General features: G+C 56.9%; 6 protein-coding genes across 6 annotated transcripts; 3 read left to right on the top strand and 3 right to left on the bottom strand.

The window, feature by feature from the left end:
• Positions 1–386: 386 nt before the first annotated feature.
• B0I36DRAFT_403255 (uncharacterized protein) lies at positions 387–1,667 on the top strand (the record flags this gene model as incomplete). The annotated part of the gene is made up of 2 exons (XM_046161749.1): positions 387–642; positions 1,332–1,667. 2 exons carry the CDS (start codon positions 387–389, stop codon positions 1,565–1,567), a joined length of 492 nt encoding a protein of 163 aa, XP_046016892.1. The 3' UTR covers positions 1,568–1,667.
• A 4,406-nt stretch (positions 1,668–6,073) lies between these two features.
• On the top strand, positions 6,074–6,715 carry B0I36DRAFT_359419 (uncharacterized protein; the record flags this gene model as incomplete). Its single annotated transcript, XM_046158123.1, has 2 exons — positions 6,074–6,201; positions 6,301–6,715. The coding sequence occupies 2 exons, from the start codon at positions 6,074–6,076 to the stop codon at positions 6,713–6,715; spliced, it is 543 nt and encodes a 180-aa protein (XP_046016891.1).
• A 70-nt stretch (positions 6,716–6,785) lies between these two features.
• B0I36DRAFT_70691 (uncharacterized protein) lies at positions 6,786–7,596 on the bottom strand. The gene has a single exon (XM_046163250.1). The coding sequence runs from the start codon at positions 7,304–7,306 to the stop codon at positions 6,857–6,859; it is 450 nt and encodes a 149-aa protein (XP_046016890.1). The 5' UTR covers positions 7,307–7,596; the 3' UTR covers positions 6,786–6,856.
• Positions 7,597–7,879: 283 nt separating this feature from the next.
• Positions 7,880–10,651, bottom strand: B0I36DRAFT_236816 (AAA family ATPase; the record flags this gene model as incomplete). Its single annotated transcript, XM_046149491.1, has 6 exons — positions 7,880–8,460; positions 8,521–10,012; positions 10,081–10,330; positions 10,392–10,447; positions 10,511–10,538; positions 10,611–10,651. The coding sequence occupies 6 exons, from the start codon at positions 10,649–10,651 to the stop codon at positions 7,880–7,882; spliced, it is 2,448 nt and encodes an 815-aa protein (XP_046016889.1).
• Positions 10,652–13,511: 2,860 nt separating this feature from the next.
• B0I36DRAFT_70663 (transmembrane amino acid transporter protein-domain-containing protein) lies at positions 13,512–16,200 on the top strand. Its single transcript, XM_046163249.1, has 7 exons — positions 13,512–13,793; positions 13,865–14,524; positions 14,581–14,993; positions 15,055–15,215; positions 15,271–15,336; positions 15,392–15,786; positions 15,855–16,200. The coding sequence occupies exons 1-7, from the start codon at positions 13,624–13,626 to the stop codon at positions 16,009–16,011; spliced, it is 2,022 nt and encodes a 673-aa protein (XP_046016888.1). The 5' UTR covers positions 13,512–13,623; the 3' UTR covers positions 16,012–16,200.
• Positions 16,201–17,296: 1,096 nt separating this feature from the next.
• On the bottom strand, positions 17,297–22,253 carry B0I36DRAFT_428330 (kinase-like domain-containing protein; the record flags this gene model as incomplete). The annotated part of the gene is made up of 4 exons (XM_046162452.1): positions 17,297–19,696; positions 20,541–20,615; positions 20,708–20,973; positions 22,211–22,253. 4 exons carry the CDS (start codon positions 22,251–22,253, stop codon positions 17,645–17,647), a joined length of 2,436 nt encoding a protein of 811 aa, XP_046016887.1. The 3' UTR covers positions 17,297–17,644.
• Between the last annotated feature and the right edge of the window lie 1,565 nt (positions 22,254–23,818).

The raw sequence follows: 23,818 nt of genomic DNA, 5'->3' as shown, positions 1-23,818 counted from the left end.
TGGGAGAGAGAGAGAGAGGGAGAGAGAAGAGAGGAAAAAATGACGAGGAACATTGAGCCAACGCACGGGAGTGAGAAAGGAATAAGAGGGGTGAGGTCGCTGTCTTTGTGATGGCGCATGCACAGGGCGCCAGAGATGGAGGAGTGGCACGCCGCTCACTCTGAGGCGTCGGGGTCCTGTCGAATCGCTGTGGGTTGCTGCAGGTGCACAGCTGTCGCAGTACAAGGGGGGTACCTCTGTGCCGCGAGCAGTCTTGTCTCGTGCGTCGGCGGCCATGGTCGTGGGCGTGGCCAGGCGCGTCGACCAGGGCCCATCGACACACCCACATCGCCATGCATATTCGCCCGCATCCACGGCGATGGGCGGAAGACAAGGGGGGCTCACCCATGGCGGTGGGAACTCTCATGCAGCTCCCATGTGCCGCCCTGGGCCAACCAGCAGTGCCGCCGCTTGCTCGAGTCGGAATGGGCCAGTGTGCTTCTGGACATAGCACGGCGCCAGCCTGGGAAAAGCTCCGAACTAATGCGCTGACAGCTGGGGCCTCGTCTCCTCTCTGGGAGCAGCCAAAGATCGAGAGAGCCGATCAGGCATGCCCTACCTGGACACCATCGATGGTCGTCCCCCTCCATCACGCCCTCCTCGGTAAGACAAGGCTGGCGCTCAGAGCCCATCTCGATAGATCATCGGCCGTGACCTTTGCGCGGGACCCCAGCTGCCACTCTCTTCCCAGCATGGATTGCCCGAGCGCGTGGCACGTCGTGCACCAGAGCTTCCAGTGTAGGCAGCCAGCCGTCAATAGTGCTTGCTTCCAGCTGTGCGCATTGGGCTTGTGGACCATGATAAGCTAAAGGCGAGGAGAGACGAATGGCTGCCCCTAAAGGCCATGCGAAGAATTCCCAATCAAGACCTGAAGCTTAGGCATGCGGACGGACAACAGCGAACCTCGAGACACAACAATATTGCCCAGCATTGGCCAGCCACAGAAGCCCCCGACATGTCTGTGGCGCTGATGTGCAAAAAGTGACGTTGGAAAAGGCGGCATTAGGACGAGGTTTGGCACGGACTGGGACCGGGTCAGCAAAGTCACGGGCGAGCTCACTAATGAAAATGCAAGCCCGCGGGATCTGCAACCAAGTCATCGCGTTCTGAAATCTCAAACATGCGTGCTGGGGATTCGAGACGTAGGCCATGTGCACACGGTTGCGCTCGGGGGCTGCCCAGCAGGTCGAGGGACGCATATGTCTCATCTGATTGGTGAAAGAGGCCGGAGGAAGGTCTGACGGGCTTGAGGAGTTGGTAGCCGGGCAATTAGTGCACTGCACAATCTGCAGGCCTGCCTGGGTCCGCAAGCCAAACGGCTCGAAGCCGTTTCTCACCGCTCAAAGTCCCTCCCTGCGAGGTCAGCGGCAGCAGAGTTTCCACGATAGCAACCTGGTGCTGCGAGTGTCAAGGTTCTGGTCAAGCATCTGGTCAAGCATCTCTCCACGGCTGGAGGCGATGTGAGCGACATCGGGGGGTGGAACTCGTTGGTTGGCTCCTTATTGTCGCTGGCCTTGAGGAGCCATAGAGACCAGTTTCTGCGTGTTCAGTTCAAGAGGTTGGCAACCATCACTGAGTGGCCAGTTGATGTCTGCTGTAAGACACGAATCAGGACCATACTGTTTCATGACGAGTTCCGGTCTGCGCACATGGTCCGTGATGTGCTTGGCTGAGAGTGTAAGGACATCTGCAGTCTTGCCCGCTGCAAAAGGGCCATTGGTCGGCTGCACATGGCATTCATTCTCTGACGAGGTTGGAAGCTTCCCCGCCAAAATCTTGTTGCTACCTCAAGTACAGAGGTACGTACTTGTGCTGCGCAAACCCGTAGATCTTTTGCCGTCTGCGTCTCCAGATACGGATTCCCACGTCGGCTTCCCGGGTGCCAATCGAATGTTCGAGACCGAGCCAGCCCAGGCGGATGCGGCCATGGCAAGCTCGCCCGCCACAAGCCGACGAACGCTGGGCTCGGGCGGTTGTGATGGGAATGGGCATCCGGCGACGCTTCTGTCAGCTATTATTGCGTGTCCGCACAGGAATGGCTAAATTAGAGGGGGCCAAGCGACGTGTCCATATATTGGCAATTCCGGTGCCCGAGGAGGAGTCTGCTCACGTAGATCATCGCCGCGGGTGAGCAGTCTGGGTTTGACGGTGTCGAGGCCGCGTGCAACCCTGTCGTGACTGGTGCAACTACACAGCCAGGCATCGTGATGGTCCTTGACTGGAGAGCAGGGGCTGGCAGTTAGTTATTGGCGACGGATTGGCTCGGATGGCAGGCCGCCACACCGAACCATCACGGAAGACGGGAGTTTGGAGCCAGCCGGCCATGGCGTTGTGTGCTCAACCAAGACACTACACCGGCCGTGTCTGAGCCGTGTCCATCGCCCAACCCCCATCGAACCTCCACCACCACCACCACCACAGCCGCCGCCGCGGCCAAGCTGCGTAGAGCTGGGACACAAGACGTGCGTTGCCGCTTCAATCATCTCAAAGACTTGCAATCCCCAGCCACTTGGCCGGGGAGCTGCCCGCCACCACACTCCCAGTCCTCCTCCTCCTCCGCTTCCCCTGCGCAACTTGACTCGCTCGCCGCCCCGGGCGACGTGTCAGGCCCAGAATCGCTCACCGTCACGAATCCCATCTGCGCCGATGCCCAGGTGCTACCCGGCTGTCCTGCCGCCATCGTCGGCCCTGTCCTCCACGAGAGTCCCCTGTCCTGTCTGGCGGGCACAGACACACGACATGCAGCCAAGCCCGGGGACGTTCCGTGAGCCAGGAACCACATAATCCCACAATCCGTGGCCGTTGAGTCGCCCTTGCTTGGCCAGGAGCACACACTCTCTCTCGCCTTTCGTCACAACTCAGACACCAACCACCACCTTCTCTGAGCAGCGTCCGCCCTCACCGCCCTTACGCGTCAAGTCGCCCGCCAAGCTACCTTGCAACGCTGGGCCATATGCAAAGCGGGAGAGATAGCCCTCCCTCCCGCGGTGTACAGCTTTCGGCACGGGCCCGCCACGAGTTGTATCCTGGTTGGACGGGCAAACCTTATACTGTATGCATGTCCCGGCCTTGGCAGTTGGGCTTGCCTTCCAGAAGCCCCGTCGGCGACGTCAAGTTGCAGAAGCGAGGCTGCCGCGGCCAGCCTAGCCCGGCCTGTCACAGTCTCGAAGGGAAGGTTTGCCGCAACAAGGTCTAAAAACAGTCACCCCGTGTTGTCCTGGTCCCGGGTCAGCCGTCGACGATAAGCCGCCCTGCTGAAGCGTGCTATTTTTTGAACACGCAAAGTCGAAGCGGCTGGTTCCGCAAGGCCGCCAGGTGGTCGCTTGCAAAGTCACATACTACATAAGTACTTGGGCTACTCAAAGTAGGTAGGTGTATAGGCTACGTGTTGCGCTGTCAATGAAATGGCAGCGATGTTCATGGGTTGCCTATTCAGAGACACCGACTCCACAACCCCAACCCCCAAGTTGCAGCCATCGTGGTCCATGCTTCACAAACAAGAAAACACACGTCACAGGAGTCGCGCATATGCTGCGAGACCGCACGCAGGGCCCTTGCGTCTTGCTTATTCCTCGACTACATGATCTCCACGAGATAAGGCTCAAAGATGGCATACTAAAGGAGCAACTGAGTATCCTGGAAGCAACAACGGACAGCATCCCTTCACTTCGCTTCGCAAGGGCTTCACTGTCACAATCTGCGGCACTTACCTTTGATTCCGGTGCTAAGTCACCACTAATCTGCACGTTAGTCCTGTTCATCATGTTTTACACCAAGTTCTTTTCGACGATCTTCAGGTCAAGGTTTTGTCTTCCTCGGAAGCAGCGCGTCAGTGATGGATGATATCCGTGATATATAGATATACAGAAGCATAAAGATCGTCATTAGCAATATATTTACCTAATAAATCGAGCTGAGTTTCGAGCTCAGGATAATTGTCGAGGGTTTCTCTGGCAGCATGAAGGACTCATACTCGACAATTACCGATTCTCTATCATTTGATACTATATCCGTGCATTTTGGTGTCAGCGGACCACGGTGGCAAATCACGCAGACCAACAGGAGCGATAGATACTGCAAGGCTCAATCGTTTTACGGGGCCTACCTGACAAGTTCGTCCATGGCCAGTCGCCAAGATACACTATCAAAGGTCAAAGACAGCATGCTGCCCATGGGAGAGGCTGCCGCATAATTACAGTGGATGTCGGTCTCGTTCAAACAGTTCGACCTGTAGGGCGAGAGAGGGCTTTGACAATGGCGTCACCCACCCACCCGAGCTGGGACATCTGGGATTGGATGCCCCCATTCTGAGCTGTCATGCCGCCCTTCCAGTAGGGTCCATATGTCACAGTCAAGTAAAACTTGATGCTCTCACGGTTCCCGAGAGCGACCGCGGACCGCCGCATCGATGCCTGAGGGCTGTTACGACGTCGGTCAAAGGAAAGTGGCCTTATTGCGACCTACCCTTGATTTCCGTATCCGAGCCCGACCACGGTGGCTTCAGCCTCTTACCCGTTGTCGTGCTTCCGGCACCCATCAGTAGGCCTGCTGCACGTAAGCTGTATCCACTGGAATTGCAAATGCGGAATGGCTTGCATAATCACAGCTGCATCATGCAAGCCAAGTCGATGTGGGAGAAGTTGTATGCGACAACCGTGTTGCAGCCGGGTTATTGGCTCTCCGAGGATGGAGCAGGTTCATCATATCGGTGAGGTCGAAGCACGAGGCCGTTGCCTGTCGGGACCAACTCGCCCCGATTCCTGATATTGAGTGGGCGAGATGATGGTTGGAGCTATCACGGAGTCAGAGACCACCCCGCACATTATGGAGATCCGCAACAGCTCAGAGGCCGGATGTGCTCCAATTGCAATCCCCAATCTCCTTGCGGGTCGCCTGCATATGTGCACGTAGCTACTAAGTGAGCAAGTCGACGACAACAGAGACCGTACTGACGACCTTGTTGATGGCTGTTGGGCTGCTGGTCTGCCAGAGAGTGCCATCTCGGTCCGAGGGCGCCCAGTAGGTCACTACATGCTGATACGAGATGCTGTTGCTCAAATTCCGGGCACGCCACCAGCAAAGTCGCCACGCGCAACGTCTGCGTGATACAACGAGGTACCTGCTTTGTTACGGATAGGGCCCTCGACGGCCGTGGTGGTGTCGGGCATTGCTGGCAATCTTTGGGTATGCTGCAACTTGCTGTTGGCCTGCATATACACGTATAGACACGTTGGCACGGAATAGTCCGTCGAGGACAGCTCACAAGTGTCATGGCGACCAAGTGTGCCCCATGTCCGCCTCTTCGTCTCATTGCGCTTTTGTTTTCTTCTGGGTTTGTTTTTTCGTGTCGCCGTACAGTGGTCAGTCAGTGGGGCCTCAGTCAGCTTATTGCAGCCTCTCCTGATGGCGCAACTTGCTTCTTCTGCCCGGGGTCACCTGATTGCTGTGCGTGTGGCTTGCTGTGCCAGGATTTCACGAGCAAGGCAGCGGAGCCGCACACGCCAGCAGGAAGCTTTAGGGAATGGGGAAACTGGACACAAGGATCAGCAACATGGCTCATGGAGATTTGGAGTCTGGAGGCGACGCCGCGTGTGAGTCGACGATTGCTGCTCGGGTGGTCTGCGAGAGGAAATGGGGGACCGGCCCTTGGCAGGAAGCCCACGGCCCCTGCATGCAACCTTAAGGCGCGCAGAGCCGCTCGCGGGGCGGGTGGGGACAGGGCGGCACCGTGGAGGTTGCACCTGCCACAGAAGGGCACCCGGACCGGGCCCAGGCTACGTACAGTAATGCCGGCGGGCCATCAGCAGACCCCGGCACCACAGCTTAAGTTATACCGCGTTTTCATCACGCCTTCAGCCTCGTGCTGCTCTGCAAGCACCGATCGTAGCCTTGCGCAATCATCAGCCCACACCCTACTCTCGAGTCGGTCACGGCCGCCAGCGCACAACTCCCAGCAGCGCTCTCGACTCTTGCAGCCCGCCTCTCGACGCGTGCCACCCCCAGAGCCAGCGCCGCCACAGCTCTGATGCCCAGCATGTCGCAACCACCGTCGACACCCGTCAAGGTCCCGTCCTCGGCGGCCAACTACACCCCGGCGACCCTTGACCCAGACCTTCGCTCCCAGATCAACACGCTGCTCATCCGGGAGGGACACATTACCAAGTACGTCTAGCGCCTCCTGTCACTCGCGGCAGTCCAGCTACAAGGCGAGCCCCTCCATACACTCGTAGAAGCTGACCCAGAGCCTTTCTTCCCCCATAGGATACAAGAACGTCTACTCCACAGCCTCGATTCCCACAATGCCAACTGGCCGACTGCCATACAAGCTCACGCCCTCTCCCTCCTCCGCAACGGCGAGGTCAGCACCTTCCCTGCCCTCATCAAGCGGGTCCTCGAGGACGTCCGTCACGAGACAGCCACCGCCGCGTCTTCCTCTACCAGCACCAGCGGCGATGCAGATTCCGCCTCGGCCTCGAACGGGACCACATCAGCGGCGAACGGCACATCAGACAAGAAGGGAGTCAATGGCACATCATCAAACGGCACAGTATCGGACGGAGGTAACAGCCTGGCCGTGCCCGCCGCAGTCGTCGAGACTGTCCTCAAGGTGACGCGGGAGAGTCTCGAGGCCGTGTGCGAGATTGACAACAGCAGCTCCTCGGGTGGTGGCGGCTAGGAGCCTACTCTAATCCCGAGGGCTGCTCTCCTGCCCAGGCTGTTCCCGCCCAGGCCTTTTTTGCCTTCTTCATACCTGCCACCATCCTCACCGGCTCAGCGCCATACGCGGTCCAGCTCAACGTCCGCCAACGACGCGCAATCATTGGCATTGGCAGGCGTAGCTGCAGATGTTGCCAACCCACAAAGCAGCAATGGTACGACGGTCACAAAAAAACTCGCAAACGACGCCCCAGTCCAGGCTGGTCAGCCCTCGCATCTTGGACTTAGAGTACAGAGGAATCAGAGTACCAGGAAGAGTGTCTGAATGATAAAGTCTCATCGGGATGGCAAGTATTGTCTTTGTTACGCATCGACTCCTCGTGTGCGTGACAGATCGGCTGAGCCCTACAAGAAGAGCGCGGGCTGTCACCAGAGCACCGCACTGTGGGTTTGTCCTTCCTGTCGCTCGTCCGTTAGACATGGGGCGGACGGACAGCAGTTTGGTCCAATCCGCACCAATCGCCGCCCTTCCTTGGACGGCCCGGGCAAAATTGGCTGAGGAAGCGATGCAGAGACGATAAGCAACCATGGCAAGGGGTGAAGAGGGCATATGGAAATGGGTCCGAACAGGGAATAGGGCAAGAAGCTCTGGTCTCCCTCATCGCAGAGCACCGATCGCCTGCGGTTTAGTGATGTTTTGAGTCTTTCGTAGCATGGCGTTTCTGTTGTAATGGATATTTCATAATTCGGGTTTTGCCTACATTTAAATCCGCCGTCTTGTTGTGGTAGTCAGTGGCTTGGAGGGCTCACATGCTTTGGGTGAACGAGCTCAAGTCGCTCAAGCCTATTTCGAGACCAAATCTCTATAAACCCGGAGTTGACGTTTGCAAGTCACATACAGAGCACAAAGTATTTCGACACCTTGTTTCAGTGAATGATCTATCGTTATTCTTATCTTCGTGAAGCGATGTAGCTGGACGCGTACGTCGGAAACTGCTGACTATCTACGATATTGTTCCCCGGCATTCGGCTTCTTCTGCCAAAACTGTAGGCTCTGCCTGTCGAGCACATGTGCCGCAACTCAAGCCTGTAGAATACACCGGAATTTACCTCCAACCCGTCAGCGAAAAACGGTACGCCTTACTCGCCTCTGGAAGGAGCCATGTCGAAACGGCAGCAACGCTTAGTCGTAGAGCCCGTCATCGTCGCCGGCCTGGCCAAAGTTATCCGCGCCCGAACCACCCGTGGTCGCATCCGGGAACTTGAAGAAAGCACCAGGGCCAGTGTTCTTCATCTGCTGGGCAAAAGCCTCGTACCGGCGGATCTCAACATCAGAGACGGATCTCCGAGCCATTTGCATAGCCTCCTCGAAGTGACGCTTGGTCAGTTCTGGAACGGGATCCTCGACATCCTCGTCGACATCCATGTCGCCGCCCTCGGCCTCTCTAGCACGCTGGCGCTCAATGTCGAGGGTGATGGACTCCTTGATGGCAATTTTGACAGCACGCTGGGTGATGAAGCCCAAATCGGCACCAGAGAAGCCGTGGGTCTTGGATGCGATGTAGTCGAGGTCAATGTCCGCAGCCACAGGGGTCTTGCGGAGCTGCGCCTTCAGAATGCTGTGACGGCCGGCCTCATCAGGGAGCGGGACGTAAATGAGAGAGTCGAGACGACCGGGACGGCAAAGAGCCGGGTCGAGCTGCTCAGGTCTGTTGGTAGCACCAATCACGAAGACGTTCTTCTTTGATGTCATGCCGTCCATTTCTGCACAATCAGTTAGCTTCGATTCGCAAACAATGAAATACTGCCAGATTTTAAACTTACCGGTCAGAAGCTGGTTGACAACACGGTCAGAAGCACCGCCAGCATCGCCGACAGAGCCGCCACGAGCCTTGGCAATGGAGTCCAACTCGTCCAAGAACACAACACAGGGCGCCGCAGCACGGGCCTTGTCGAAAATGTCTCTGATGTTGCTTTCAGATTCACCGAACCACATGCTGAGAAGTTCAGGGCCCTTGACAGAGATGAAGTTGGCAGCACACTCGTTGGCGACAGCCTTGGCCAACATTGTCTTACCGGTACCCGGAGGCCCGTAGAAGAGGACACCACGAGACGGCGACATGCCGAACTTGAGGAACTTCTCGGGGTGATCGACGGGGTACTGGACGTTCTCCTTGAGGTCCTGCTTGACCTCGTTGAGACCACCGATATCCTCCCAGCGGACGTTGGGAACCTCGACAACGGCGACCTCGCGGAGGGCAGACGGGTTGGAGACACCGAGAGCAAACCGGAAGTTCTCCATGGTGACACCGAGGGAGTCGAGCACCTCGGCATCGATGGTGTCCTCGTCCAGATCGATCAAATCCATCTTCTCACGAATCTGCTGCATGGCAGCCTCGGAGCAAAGAGCTGCGACATCAGAACCGACGTAACCATGGGTTTCAGCGGCGATCTGCTCCAAATCGACATCGTCTCCAAGCTTCATGTTCTTGGTGTGAATCTGCAGAATCTCGAGACGGCCGGTAGGGTCGGGGACACCGATATCGACCTCGCGATCGAAACGACCGAAACGACGAAGGGCCGGGTCGATAGAGTTGGGTCGGTTGGTGGCGGCCATAACGACGATGTTGGATCGAGCCTTCATGCCATCCATGAGCGTCAACAGCTGAGATACGACACGGCGCTCGACCTCGCCGTTGGTCTTGTCACGCTTGGGGGCAATGGAATCGATCTCGTCGATGAAAATAATTGCAGGAGAGTTCTTCTCCGCCTCTTCAAAGGCCTTTCGGAGGTTCGACTCGGATTCACCGGCCATCTTGGACATGATTTCGGGACCGTTGATGAGGAAGAAGAAGGCGCCGGTCTCGTTCGCCACAGCTCTGGCCATCAGCGTCTTACCAGTACCGGGGGGTCCGAAGAGCAGGACACCGCGGGGAGGCTTGATGCCAATAGACTTGAAGAGCTGGGGGTGACGGAGGGGTAGCTCGACCATCTCGCGAATTTGAGCCATCTGCTTGCGGCAGCCACCGATATCGTCGTAGCCGACCTCATTGAGATTGTTCTCTTCCTCTTCGCGCTGGATAGGGTCACCCTCGCAGTGGATGACAGTGTCCTGTGCCACGATGCCGTACTCCGGGGGGTCGACCTCAACAACCTTGAACTCGACTTGCCGCATGCCACCTCTTACGATGAAGAGATCGCCCTGGCGGACAGGGCGGTAGGCCTCTCTGAAGTATGGAGCAAGGAAGACGTCGAAGAGCGAGCCTGTCAGACCCTCAACGGTGTCGGCGATCGGGAGGACGGCAATACGCTTGGCCTGCATTGACATTGCCATCAGTATCTTGAACGACAAGGCCCGGGGTGTGTTCGCGGGTGAATACTTACGTATTTGATGTCGGGGCACGGGTGAACGGTGATCATGTCGCCGTGCTTGACCCGCAGGTTGTGGCGGACTACTCTGTTGATTCTGGCCTGGCCGTCCTCGAGGTCGTCGTCGGCGAGAACGATGAGAGCAGTGTCCTTTCTCTTCTTGCCGCGAACAAGGACGGTGTCGCCACGGAAGAGCTGGAGAGTCTCCATGTCGTTGTTAGACAGGGCGATAACCGAGTTGTCATCGTTGACGGCATCGGTGACCCTGGCAGTCACGAGGTTAGCAGACTACACAGACAACAGGATTGGAGAGGACAGATGCTCACATCAGCTGGTTGGGCTTCTTCTTCTTCTTGAGGATGGCGGTTGAGGTGTCATTCTCCTAAAAAACGAGTCAGTACCAGATGCGGTGTGCGGTGCGTAGACGAGGCGGCAGGAATCGTACTTCTTTGATCTCGGCACCTGACACGTCGCTGCATTCAGCATGTTAGCATGTTTGTTCAGAGAGGAGAGTCTGGCGGGTTCCAGGCGGGCGGGCAGCTCACGTCAGGTTAGCCTTCTTCTTGTGATCCGAGTCTGGCGACATTGTGATGGCGTGGTAAAGGGCGGGATGTGGTGATGCGGACAGATGTGGGTATGATGACGGAGTGTCTCGCAAGCTGTGAGGAGACAGCTACTACGAGTCGATGGCGGTGAAACCGTCGTGGAGGAAAACGAAAGCGACTTCACAAAAGCACCTCCGGCGGGACGAGTCTGGAGAAGCGTGGACTCTCGAGATCGTGGATGTGGAGGGGTGAGGTGGATGGGAGAGATGTTGTTGTTTGCGGGAGAGCAGCCGAGTGCTGGGGCAGCTGGCTCGACGTGGTGATGTAGAGTGCGGGTCGGCAGGGAACGGCCAGGTAGAGGGAACGGGGTCCGGACAGGGGATGGTACCTGAGCAGGGCGCCAGGGCTGCTAAGGCGAGATGTCTGGTTTGCCGCGCCGCGGTTGGTCAGGCACTAACAGCGGGTCTTGCGGTGGGAGGTACAAGGCCGGAGACGAAAGTCGAAGCTCGTGGATGCAGCAGAGTGGCGGCGAGAGCACAGTCATCACTCCCGCGTGGGGCCAGCAGCTGTCTCAGCAAAGAGTGCCACCTGCGGCAGCACGCACGCATTGCGCAAGCGCTGGCAGCCTGCCCACCACCTACGTTAATGCCTTGCAGCCTTGCCTCACCTGCCAGCCAGACAGCAGCCGTGGCAGCACGCACCAGGGCAGGGCCTAGAGTCTAGCCTCTTGCAGCCCTCCGCCTCAGGCACGTACTTAACCAACTGCAGCCGTCCATGCACTTGGGTACCCTTGGGCAGTCAACCTTGGCTGGAATCGATTGCAAGACATCGTAGCAAACGTTTCCAGCACCTCGTAGAAGCTACCTGCCCCGTCCTACCAGGTTCGGCACGTGCAGCCCGGGACAATCTTACTCCTCTCCAAAACACATGGAACGCTCTCTCGGCGAGTGCGTCCGGCTGCGGGGCAGCTTATCGTCGCTCCTCGCTGGGCGCTTGTTGTTGTTCAAGCCGTGCCATCGTATATGTGCCTCAGAACCATGGAAGGCGGCGTGGGAACAGCCCCAAACTGGAGAACACGTGCTGTCCTGTGTTCCCGGCTGTCGAGGTTCCCATACTGTTGAATCGAGTGCCTCCCGCATTCTCCAGATAGCCTCGGTGGTTATGGAGTCTCAGACATGTTCAAAGCCACCGATTTGGGCGGTCCAAGAAGGAGTTCAAGTCGCGTTGTTGGTGATTCCCAGAGCTCGATCGTCTTGTTGTTGACTGCACAATGAAGCCAATGTGCCTCTTGGGGTGCTCGTAAGGTGTATGGTGCAACTTCTGACGCATGCCAGGGGACTTGGACGGACCAGTAGAAGTCGCGAGAGGATGAACTGGCCCGAGAAGGTCAGAGTGTTTGTTTTGCCAATCCTGGACGCTCTTGACATGCTTCTCGTCGTCATGAAGATCGGCATTGCTATGTTAGCTTCAAAGGATACCAGCTGTGTTGGCCTGGCAGAGCCCGTGTCGTGTTCTTGTGACTATTCCACGCTTTGGGTCTTTGCCGCAAAGCTGTGAAGAGCAGATTTTGGGCGGCATCGTACTCTCGTGCAAATCTCCAGCTAGTGCCCTGGTCTGGTTCCCAATCCTGCTTGCCCGAGCCTTTAGGTTGGGCGGGGGGGGGGGTAGCAATGCGGTCCCGGTTTTGCTGGAAACTTCGCGTGTATAAGGAATTGATGGCAACCTTGAACTTGGGAGGAAGTATCAGGTGATCGTCGAGTGCCTGCTTGGCTCGTAGGTCGAGTGCATGGTATCACGCAGGTGTAGGCCAGGGTTCTGAGCAGGCGCAGGTGGTAGCTTTGAGGCAGGATGACATCACCGCCACGGAGCCTCCCGGCCAATTGTCGATACGGACGGCGTGGGCGGTCGTGCCACGGGTGCCGTGTTCTTGTCAGCGGGCAGAGCCAATCATCCGGAGTATCAAGCACCGCAGATTATCGCAGGAATAGCAGCACAAGTCTGGCTGACACATCTGGCAATGTCAATGTCAATGGCAACTGGGAACTCAAAGACGTGCGAGACTACGGATGAAATACCAAATCCCAAGACGTAATTCGAACTTGATCGTTGAGCAAGGGTGCCCCAAGATGCAGCCACAGCCGCCCAATCACGGCAGGTTGTCCACCACACCTGCATGGAGGTGGGGAGCTGATAAGGGCGGGTGAAAGCAGGAGGACTGGGAGCCTCCAGATCCTTCGATAGGTACGTCCAGGGCGTTAACTATGAGATGCAGAGAGGCTCAGATGTCTGGAATATCAGAGGTGACGCAAGAGAGAAGAGTCTCCAATTACGCTCGCCTTGTGATGGCGCGCGGACGACAAGTTGCGGCCGGTGCTGCAGCTCCGTGTAGCGGCCCCCCTCCTGTAGGCTTTCCCCGGCCGGGGCTCTTGACTCGGGCAAAATTCTACCATCATGGATCCTGCTCGCCCTTCCCCTCGACGATTAAGCCCCAGCGCTAGCCGACAGGCAGGGTGCCCTAGCCTGGCTCGACCAGGAGCTTTATCTCTGGGCAACGTGACGCCCTCATCTCTTCTTTAGACGACAGCTCCCCGCGCCGAGCACGACCGCCATCATTCTCCTTTGTGCCACCTGGTGACCACGATATCCTCCGGCTCGTTCAGCTCAACAGATCTGAACACGAGCGGCAGCATCACCAGGCACGACGCCCAAGCAAGACAGACTACCAACACATCCCCGTGCCCAATCGCCTCATCTCCGGCTGGCGTTGGGAGCTTGTGGGCACGCGATAGAACTACGGGTCGTGGGCTGAGTTAGTGGCCCCCATACTCTGGAGACCCTGCCTGCCCGACTCCACCACTTGTTTTAGCACGCGTTGCAGGCTTTCTCAGTCCCTTGTCGTGCGCCTGACTGGAAAGGCCTTGTCTTATATCGCAGAGGTCTCGTGAGCAGCGGCCTTCCCCTCCTGTCCGTCCCAAACTGCTTGCACAAGCAGAGACCGCCAAAGTCGAGCGCAATGGCAGGCAGGCAGCCCACGACGTGGGACGAGTACGAGGGCAGGCCCTCTCCAGGCCGCAGTGACAGTGGTGCTTCGGCAGCAAGCGTCCACTTTGAGCAGCAGGCCCTCCTGGGCGACCGTGGAACCCAAGAACGCGATCCCGAGGTCAACACGCGACAGCGCCGCAGGTAAGCCAACAATGCACAGTAGTTACCGGCAGCGCTTAAGCCTGGGCGGCGCTAACCACAGAACTTTGCAGATCGTCTGTTTCCCGAGGTCTCGCGGCTCTTACAGATATTGGTGGCGTCAACAGCATCAGATCGTTCGGCCGCAGCTGGCAGCGTGCGGCCGTCTTTCCCGAGGTTATCCCACAACGGCCCTCGTTCGTCTTCGCCCCCGATCAGGAGCCTGCGCATACGGCCGATCTGAACCGATATGGCAGAACAGACATTGAGGCCACCCCGAGAGCTTCTCTGCTGCGTCAACACCTGGAGGCTAGCACATCAGAGACGGCTGTTACCGAGGCCGAGGATGACGGCGAGCCAATGTTTCATTCGCCCTTTGGGCCCTCCGGAGAACGCAAGCGCCAGGGAAGCGGAGACCAGCTCTTTCGACACAGCTCGCCGTCTGGTTCCATGAGGAGCAACTCGATCTTCCAGATCCCCCCTCACCTGGCCGCCCCAGACATTGTGGGCAGCTATGGCTCCTTTCAGAGTTACGGAACCATCGATTCTGATGCAAGCCACCGGTCCATGCTCGGCGCTGGCGAGCTTTGGCGTCAACAGCAGGAGTCTGGCGCCAGCATGCCAGATGGAGAGCGGCCCGCGATCCTCGTCAGGGAAGTCGAACAGGAGGGCAAGATCGTGCTGGCAGTCTCGGGCCAGTCGACTTTACCTCAGACTGTACTCAACTCTACAAAGTATGTTGCCGTGTTTTGCTCTTGGTGGTCAAAAGTGGTCTTCTAACATCAGACAGCGTCTTGATTGGTGTCGGCATGCTGAGTCTGCCCATGGGCCTTCGGTATGCCGGCTGGGTGCCGGGTTTGATCATGCTGGGACTTTGCGCTGCCGTGACAAGCTGGACGGCTGGCATCCTTGCCAAGTGTATGGATCTTGATCCCACCATCATCACCTTTTCCGACATTGCCTACATCTCGTTTGGCAGCAAAGCTCGAATCATGACATCCATCCTGTTCACCCTCGAGCTGCTCGCGGCTTGCGTTGCTCTCATCGTGCTATTTGCCGATTCGCTGGTGTTGCTCTTTCCTGGATCCTTGACGGTTACGGAGTGGAAAGTTTTGTGCACTGTGGTGCTGCTACCGCTGCAGTTTGCGCCGCTGGCACTCCTCAGCTTCACGAGCTTCGTCGGCATCCTTTGCTGCATGAGCAGTAAGTTCTTATTCGCTTGCAATCTTTGCGATTTGTGGCTTCGGTTCTAACATCAGAGTAGTCGTAATCATTGTGATCCTGTGCGGCTTACTCAAAGCCACAGGCCCTGGCTCTCTGATTGAGCCTGCCGCCACATACCTGTTTCCTGCTAATTGGATGACGCTTCCGCTCTCTCTTGGCTTGCTTATGTCTCCATGGGGAGGTCATGGTGTCTTTCCAAATGTACGTATACGTTCTCTGCAAGTTTTGTTCGAGCTTGAGAACTAAAAGTACCTAGATTTATCGTGACATGCGTCACCCTCACAAGTACACACGAGCAGTCAGCTACACCTTCGGCTTTACGGTATGTTCCTCACAGGCGTCTACCTCGTCCGGCATACGGCTGACACTTGATCCAGTTTGGTATCGATTCGCTCATGGCCGTGCTTGGCTATGTGATGTTCGGTGATGGCGTTCGGGACGAAATCACAGCCAACATCCTGGACACGACAGGTTACCCCAATATTCTCAACATCATCCTCGTCATCGTTATTGCCATTATCCCCCTGACGAAGATCCCGCTGAATGCGCAGCCCATCAACGCCACCATTGAGGTCGTCTGTGGCCTTCGCCAGCAGCACGTAGCTGGTGAATCCTCCATGGTTGGACTCTCGGCCACTGCTCGTGGCCTCCTTAAGGCCTTGGTCCGTGTCGGCGTTCTTTGTGTCTTCCTCGCGGTGTCGATTGCATTCCCTGCATTCGACTCGATTATGGCTTTCATGGGAAGTGCCTTATGCTTTACAATCTGTGTCACGTAAGTCCCTGCGGTCCTGCCTGTAAGACTTTCGCTTTGCCAGTGCCTCTATCTAACGTCTCCCACAGGCTGCCTCTGGCCTTTTATCTCAAACTTTTTGGCCATGAGTTGTCGGCACGCGAGAAGCTGTTCACGTGGTGTGTCATGCTGACATCGCTGACACTCTCCATCGTCGGCACGGTATGGGCATTCCTGCCCAAGGATCTCATTGGAGCGACGGAGTGAGAGAGGACCGATATGACACGAGTCACCAGTATGAGAAGCATTTGCAGGACTTCGAAATGCGCACGCGGGATGTAAGGAAGCGGCAGGAGGACCAGCATTATGAAAAGTCTGATTTCACGGTCGACTGAAAAAACGCTGAATTAGCATGAGGACTGGCGTTATCGCTTTGACGCATACATACGATATTTTGTCTTTCTACCATGGAATAGGATGACGATGCTCGATGGTAGTTACGCCTGGTGGGCCAGCAATATTTCAGCATAGCAATCTATAGGATAATTTTCGCACGCATGTCCGAACCACGACAACGGTTAAGCAATCCAAGCGCTTGTATGGCGTGGTTTTCGTCGGCGGGAGCGGGGTTGTAGTCATCGCTATCATGATGGCAGTGAATTCTCTGAATGGACGATTGGGTGAGGCCTTGTTGTTGTTAACTTTGACACTGTCTTTTCAAGTCTATATATCATGTTAAACCGAATCGCCACGTCGCACGACCAGCCTAAAAAGGATGCTCCATCTCGCGAGCTCGAATCATGTGGACTCGCCTTGGGGCTTACTTGTTTGGTTCTCCAAAAAAAAGCATCTGCCTCTAACCCAGGTTCGCTCGTATCGGGTTCAAACATTTGACAAAGTGAATTCGTTACGACAGAGGCTTGCAAGAAACCCCTCCCTTCATCCCTCCCTCCCTCATTTCTGCTTGTGATTCGTGCTGAATTCCAGAGCAAGTAAGTAAGGGGTATCAAATGGTGTTGGTGTTGGTGTTGGTAGACCCTGGCACCCAGGAAACGAGAAGAACGACGACGACCAAAAAGGGCTTGCCCGGCAACACCCATCACGACAGGAAGTACACTATTCCCACCACTTGATTATTGATTGACTGGTTGATTGATGATCAACGAACATGGCCCGGCTCAAAATTGACAAGGAACAAGCTTACCCCTTACCCACAGCATTAACATGGTCGAGTTTACAATCCATGACGACGACGACGACGATGACGACGACCAAAGAAGTCCCTTGACAATGTGGTGCTGGTATCCTACCGGCCCCTCTCTGCCAGGGTGCTTTCCAAACCCGAACAATCACGTAGGTCATTCAATACAAACAAGAATGTCAGGCTCCCCATGACAAGACCCAGTGCTGTCAAGCGCAAGAGTAATGAAACTTTACATAGACCCTGTCACTTGGTATCAAGGCCTGATGAGCAACATTGGGAATATAGCGCTGGCGGATAGGTCGCCCGGCGGACACTGCACAATCACCAACATAACAGACACTAGTCCAGTGAGTGGGTAACTTCTGGTATTCTTAAGGGGGGCTAATCTAAAAGTAAGATACCGAGAAAGCGAGCTAGAAGCCAGATCGATCCATCAACAATGCCGTGGGTTTGCTGTCCATGCCAAAAAAAAAAAGTGTTGTAATCCAAAAAAGTTTGCTCAGGGGAAAGTCAGTCTGGTTGAGCGGCCTTAGTCCCCTGTGGATCCTCCAATAATAGGCCTAATAGAGTATAACAAGATGTGCTTCGAATAAAGTGTTTTTGTGAATGTGGGCAAAGAAAGATGGCAGCAAACCCCAGAAGCAGAGTTGTGGGCAATCAGCCCAACTACAAAAGGCATCATCGGCGAGCCCTCATCTAGTGAGACTCTTGCCAATGGCCAACCCACTCAATGTCGCCGAAACCATGGCGCTTCTCACGCCAGTTCCAGTCTCGTCCTTGGTTCCAGGGACAGGCACCACGCGATTTGGCACGGTCCCGGTTCCCCTTGTAGTGTTGTTGGTTCGTAGAATCCCAGAGACCGATTCCAGTGCCGAACGAACTCTTGAAGTCGTACCCGAATTGGCGTTGAGTCTTCAGAGCTGGCTCCACAGACTTGGGCTCGAAAGACCGAGGCAAGGCACGGCGACGCTCGCCAAGCTCGGCCCACTTGTCAAGGCCGGATCGCTTGGCCGGAGGCGAGTAGCGAGACGACGAATACTTGGGCTGCTCGACGACGACGGGCTGTTCCTCAAAGAAGAAGCCATCGGCCACCATATCACCGTCGATGTCACTCGAAAAGGTGTCGACGACCGGAGAGGAAAGCGAGAAGTCCGCCTCAGATGCAGGAACTGGCGTCTGTGCCGTGGATCCAAGCACAGTGTCGACGTCCTCCGTCTTGCTCTCCTGACTCCACGTCCGCGAGTTGAGCTCCTTGAGCGCCTGCAGCTGACGAGCCGACTCCTCCTCATCCTCCTCCAAGTCCTCGTCCCACATGTCCGACCAGCTTTTGGAGACTGCATCCTTCTGGCGGCCGAAGACCATGGACATGGCATTGAGAGTGGGCCTCGGTCTCGACATGTTGATGGGCAAAGAGCCGGCCATGGGCAATACATGGGATGGCGCAGCCCGCGTGGAAACGTTGACCGGTTTCGAGATGGACAGGGAGTGCATCGAGGCCGCCAGGTTGGAGGTGAGCACCGAGGAGATGGAGGGAGTCATCGCAGACCCAGAGAACCAATCCGAAGTGTTCTCCGACTTGGGGAACAGGTCCTCGGTGTAGCTCTCGTCATCGGGTATGGCGCTGAGCTGACGGATTGGCTTGGCACCAGCATGAAGAGCCTTGGTCCACGGGAATGCGCCTTGATCGACCAGCGGGCTCTGAATCGAAGGAGTGCGCAGAGGCTCACGGTTGGCAGTGGCGATGGCAGCCCGCTCAGCGGTGCAGAAGTCGTCCAGGGCCTCATCGTCAGTGGTGAAGCTGACGACGCGCAGGAGAGCCTCACGCGCTCCAACCAGGGAACGCTTGGTCGGGTCAACGTTCATGAACTGAACAATGACCTCGTACGTGTCTTGAGACATCGAGGGGAAGACGTCGAAGAGAGACTGCTTGTCGCGCGAGAAGTCGAGGAACAAGGGGTCGGACTCGGTCGGGGTGGTGAAGGGGTTACGGGAAAAGAGAATGTTGAGCAGGCAGACACCAATGGCCCAGATGTCAGCTTGGGCGGGCGAGTATCCCGCGCCAGCAGAGTCATACTGCTCTGGCGACATGTAGCGGTCGCTCCCAACAGCGGTCTCGTAGCTCCACTTGTCGGTCGTGGCCAAGCCAAAATCACCGAGCTTCATGGATCCGGTCTGCGACAGGAAAATGTTCTCAGGCTTGATGTCGCGGTGGTAGATGCCCTGTTCGTGCATGTACGAGACAGCGTCGACGAGCTCTAGCATGAACTGGCGAACGTGCTCGGTCTCGAGTGGCCCGTAACCTCTACGGATGGCCTCGTACAGATCGCCCTGAGAACAGTACTCGAGTGCGAGGTAGAGATGAGCATCGGTTTCGAAAGTGTCGATCAAGTTGACAATGTTGGGGTGAGCAGCAAGACGGCGGTGGCAGTAAAGCTCCTCTGACTTCTCGTCGTAGAACAAGTCGACGCTGGGATCTGCGACGGCCGACCTTTTGGTCATGCACTTGACGGCTACGATCTCGTTGGTCTGCAGATCGCGGGCCGAGAAGACCATGCCAAAAGAGCCATGGTTGAGGGGCGAGATGGTCTGGAACCTATCGCCGAGTACAACTCCATTGTGAAAGTTGTTCTTCAAGCATTCCATGACGTGGTCTCGCGAGAGACGAGAGAAGGGACGAGAGGGGTTGTGGTTCGTGGAACCAGCGGCGAGTTGTGCACGAGCAGTTATTGGACAATCAATCCAATAGCGCTAATACTCGGATGGTGTGGCGAGTGTTGAGTTGAATGAATCGAAGCTTTTGGTGAAAAGAACTTCTAGAGATGTGGTGGCGATGTGAAATTTCATGAGTCGAGAGGAGCAGGTTGCGAGAATGTACAGTATGAACAAGTGGCTTCGGCGATGGTTGCAAACAGGTAAAACTCCAAGTCGTTCAGTGTCAGAGGCTCATATATGGGTATTTCCGGATTGTAGTGCGACAAATGAGATTGTGAAAAAGGTAGGTTGAATGTTCGTGAATAGGTGCCGGACCTTGGGTCCCGAGAGAGTGTTAGAGAAGTCGTTATAACGACATGGAAACGGTATCAAGAAATCGATGTGGTTCGCTGGGAATGATGACGATGCGTGGAAAGAAGACTGAAAGGGCGTCGGGTATCCCTCTTAGTCTGGCGATATGTGGCGGGTGCGATTGATCAACAAAAGACCGTCTCGGTAAGAGATGGCATTCGAGGATCGAGTGGTTGGAGAGTGTGAACCGATCGACGGTGCTTGTCGAAAGGCCGCTAATAGCTGAGGAGGTTGAGGAAGAAGGTGGCTGATATATGACCGAGTCCGGAAGACTGGCCGGCCACGTGGAGTGGTGTGTATCAGCTTATGTAGCGGTGGGGATGAAGTCGCAGAGCCCACTCGAGAAGAGGGGGTCGACGACAACAAGGTGGACGAGACGATGCCGCAGGAACAGGGCCGATCTGTACCGAGAACGCAGTGCTGGCAAGCAGTCGGGACGGACAGGGAAGTGCCTCGTAGATGGCGGATCCGGTATTCGATGGGTCCGGGCGTGACGTGGTGTGAGCACGGTTCACACAGCGAGGCGAACCTGTGAAGTGGTGCAGCTGGCTTGGTTGGGGTTCAAGGCTGGCAGCCCGACCACGAGGTTGGGGAAGCGTGCAGTCTTGTAATTGTCACGACACAGCAAAAAGCCCCGTTGCGTGCAGGCAGGGGTGATTGTCGTCCTGAGATGGCGGTCTGGAGAAAGGGGGTCACCTTTGGGCGAGAGGTGGTTGTCGTGTTTGCTGGTCGAGTGAGCAAGGAAGTGAGTGGTAGAGAGTGGCGAGGGAGACAATTGGCGGTTGTGGCAGTGGGTTGGAAAAGCTGGGCGAAGTAGACGGAGAATTGGAAGGCCTCTTCTGTTGCACTCTTCTTGACGGTGGAAGTTGACGATAGCACGGGAGCAGGCTGAAGATGGGACTCGACGAGAAGGGGAACAGAGAGCGACGGGGACGGAAGAGAAGAAGGGTAGGATGACTGGACTGGAAGAAGCCGCAGGATATGGATGGAATGGGTGACTGAGACTGGGCCGACCGGGACTGGGGGGAGGGCAGCGAGAGGGACTGGGGGGGAAGCTTGGGAAGGGGGCAGCAGCTCACAGCAGCAGCAGCAGCAGCAGCAAGCCAAAGCGCGGGTGAACAAGGGCGCTTGACCTAGTGGTCACTGGTCACTGGGCTGAGCAGAGCGCGAGACGGCGCGAACTTGCTCGAAGCAGGCTGGGGGTGGGCGTGAGCAGGTCCCCCAAGGGCCAAGGCCAAAGCAGGAACAAGCAGCTACGTAACTTCAAGACCAGGGTGTCAGGGCCTGGCCGGGGGGGTGGGCGGGCGTCAGCAGCGAGCGCCAGGTCACAACGTGCCTCGCGATAGGGAACCGTGTGAGTCTTGCGCCTCCGATGGCCGGGGCATCCAGCCAGACGCTGCTGCTGTCGTGATAGCCAGCACTCTCGACGTGATTGGGTTTGCACTGTGTCTCTGACGCGTTTCTCGGGGCTCTTGCGTGGCCGGTCTGTTAGGGCGGGGCGTCCTGTAGCGGTCACTTCTCCGTGGTGTGGCAGCCAAGTCAGTACTTGTGATATCATCCTGTCCTAACAGTGCTGATCCGGTCTAGAAGGACGTGGAGAGGGTGGGCAGAGCACACTCTTTGGTGGTGAGGCACAGTGTTGGTGTCTTCATTCTCACGGCCTGGACCTCCCAACCCAGGACTGTTGGAGACATTTGGCCAGGAGCCCTGGAGATTGGCAGAGGCCCGGCCGGCCCTGAGTGGTGGTGCACCCTGTGGCTAGCGGCCCAGTGGTGCTCTCCCAAGAATGGCCGCGGGCGCCCAAATTTGGAGATGCCCCACACACCGCCTGACCACAGCCCCCGCCATTGGTGGCCCTCATGCAGCAGCAGTGGCGCTAGGCCGGCCTGCACCGTGTACTATCGTACCTTAGGGTGGGCAGGCAGGCAGAGGTGACAGGCAGGGCGGCACGGGGGCAAGCGCGCGAGTGTGTGTAGTGTCGTCTGGTCTTGCTGAATGCGGCCCGGGGCCACCTTCGCCACCTCACCGCCTCTACTTGCCCGCGTGGTAGTCGCCCGCCCCCGAGCCCAGCACCAGACCACGCCTGCAGGCGCCCTGCGAAACTCGCTCTCGAGGTACCCGTGATTGCTCCTGCCTGCCCTGCCTGCCGTTCTCTCCGTGGGTCAGAGGAGCGGGCCCCGTCCAAGTCCTGCTTCGTACCTGCTTTTCCCAGATTGATTACCGCGTGGAACCTTGGAAACATGGGATTGCCGGGCCCTGTCTGCCTGCTTGCCCCACGACTATCGTCGTCACGTTCTCTCTTTCGCGGACAAGGCGGGAAACCAAGTCATCCGGGCGCAGCGCCATGTTACGGACATGTGTCCTGTTTCCACGCTCGCCTGGCCCTGCTGGCGATCATCCAGAGAAGCTCGTGGAAACACCAACGCCTTGCCACGCCTGCGAATTCGTCTGCCTACCAGGCCTGCCTATCAGTCACGCAGACGGTTTCTTGTCCTCGTGCTCATTCACATTTTTCTCGTGGTCCATGCCTCGCGCCCGCTGTGCTGTAATCAACAGTGTGGAGAGGGAGAGGCATGTCGTCGCAAATGACCACGTCGTGTTCGTCGTCATTTCCCCTTGGCCCTCCCAACAAAAGACCTGGCCAGTCACGTAATCACAGTCTTCTGGCATGCCATCCAGACAACCTCGCTTGCCTCAAGGGAGTTTAGTTTAGGCCCTGTGTGAGGCAAAGCCGCCGCCTGGACACGGAGCACTACATCGGCCGGCGCTCTCCGTGCCCATTGCATTCTCCGGCCGGAACTCTGGGGCATTCACTCCCTCCCTCGACTCCCACCTTGCCAGTGAAGTCCGTCCGGTCCGGGCCAATCTCCTACTCTCCTTGCCTCCCGCCGCCAGAGGGCAACATCAACCACACATCGTCTGTAGCCTGAGATTAGCCTCTGCCACTTCATTATCACCGTCCAATGGGCTGTATCAGACGCGCTTCAGTGAGCGTCAAGCGTGCATCCTTTCCAGCGGCTTCCGTTTCACGTCTCCAAATGATGAGCTCCTCCAAGCTTGCCTGCTGGCGCGCAGAGGCGGCGCGGCCCCCAGGTTATCGTAATTTATCCGTCCCGCCAGGGGTGGCACCGCCCAATGAGAGGGCCAGTTGACGCTCACATGTATGCACTCCTATCCAGCTGCATGTCTTGGACCACGCCCACTGGCTGCTGCCGTACCTCTCCAAACGTGGACCGCAGGACGACTGGCAGGTTGTCAACGTGGCTTGGATTGCTTGGGGTGAGAGGTACTTGTCGCGCATACACAACGCACACCTGCATCTTGAGTACCCGCAACCTTCTTGCGTGTCGTTGCCCCAGGTACTGCAGGTGTATGTTGTTCGGCTTCACATTGGAGCTCTCTCACGAGTGAGCTGTTGTGTCTGACCACTCCGTATTGCAATCTTAAAATTCCTGCAGGTCGACACTGCGACAGACATGGCTTGTGGACGCATTGCAACCTCCGTCTGTGAACGTCGCCTCATGCTCGCTGCCGAGACCGAGCGCTCATCAATCTCAGTTGGCATCTCTCGGGCGGGGGGATTCCTGGGGCGGCGGCGCTTGTTGTTTATTTATTTATTTACTTTGCGCTCCATTGTGATTAACTATTTTGTTTTCTTTCTCTTCATCGTTGTTGACGAACCTGGTCCCCTTGTCTCAATGCATGCGCCATTCCCGGGGAAGGGGTCGCATGGTGGTCATGGCGTGGATGGGAACCGTTCCTCGATCGGCGGCTTTCCGCAGGGAAAGCAACGGTCAGGGCCTCCTG

This window comes from Microdochium trichocladiopsis (assembly GCF_020744255.1).
Source record: "Microdochium trichocladiopsis strain MPI-CAGE-CH-0230 chromosome Unknown B0I36scaffold_2, whole genome shotgun sequence".
In the NCBI taxonomy this organism is placed as follows: domain Eukaryota; kingdom Fungi; phylum Ascomycota; class Sordariomycetes; order Xylariales; family Microdochiaceae; genus Microdochium; species Microdochium trichocladiopsis.
The sequence above is the reverse complement of the archived record's forward strand: the minus strand, read 5'-3'. Positions and strand labels throughout refer to the sequence as shown.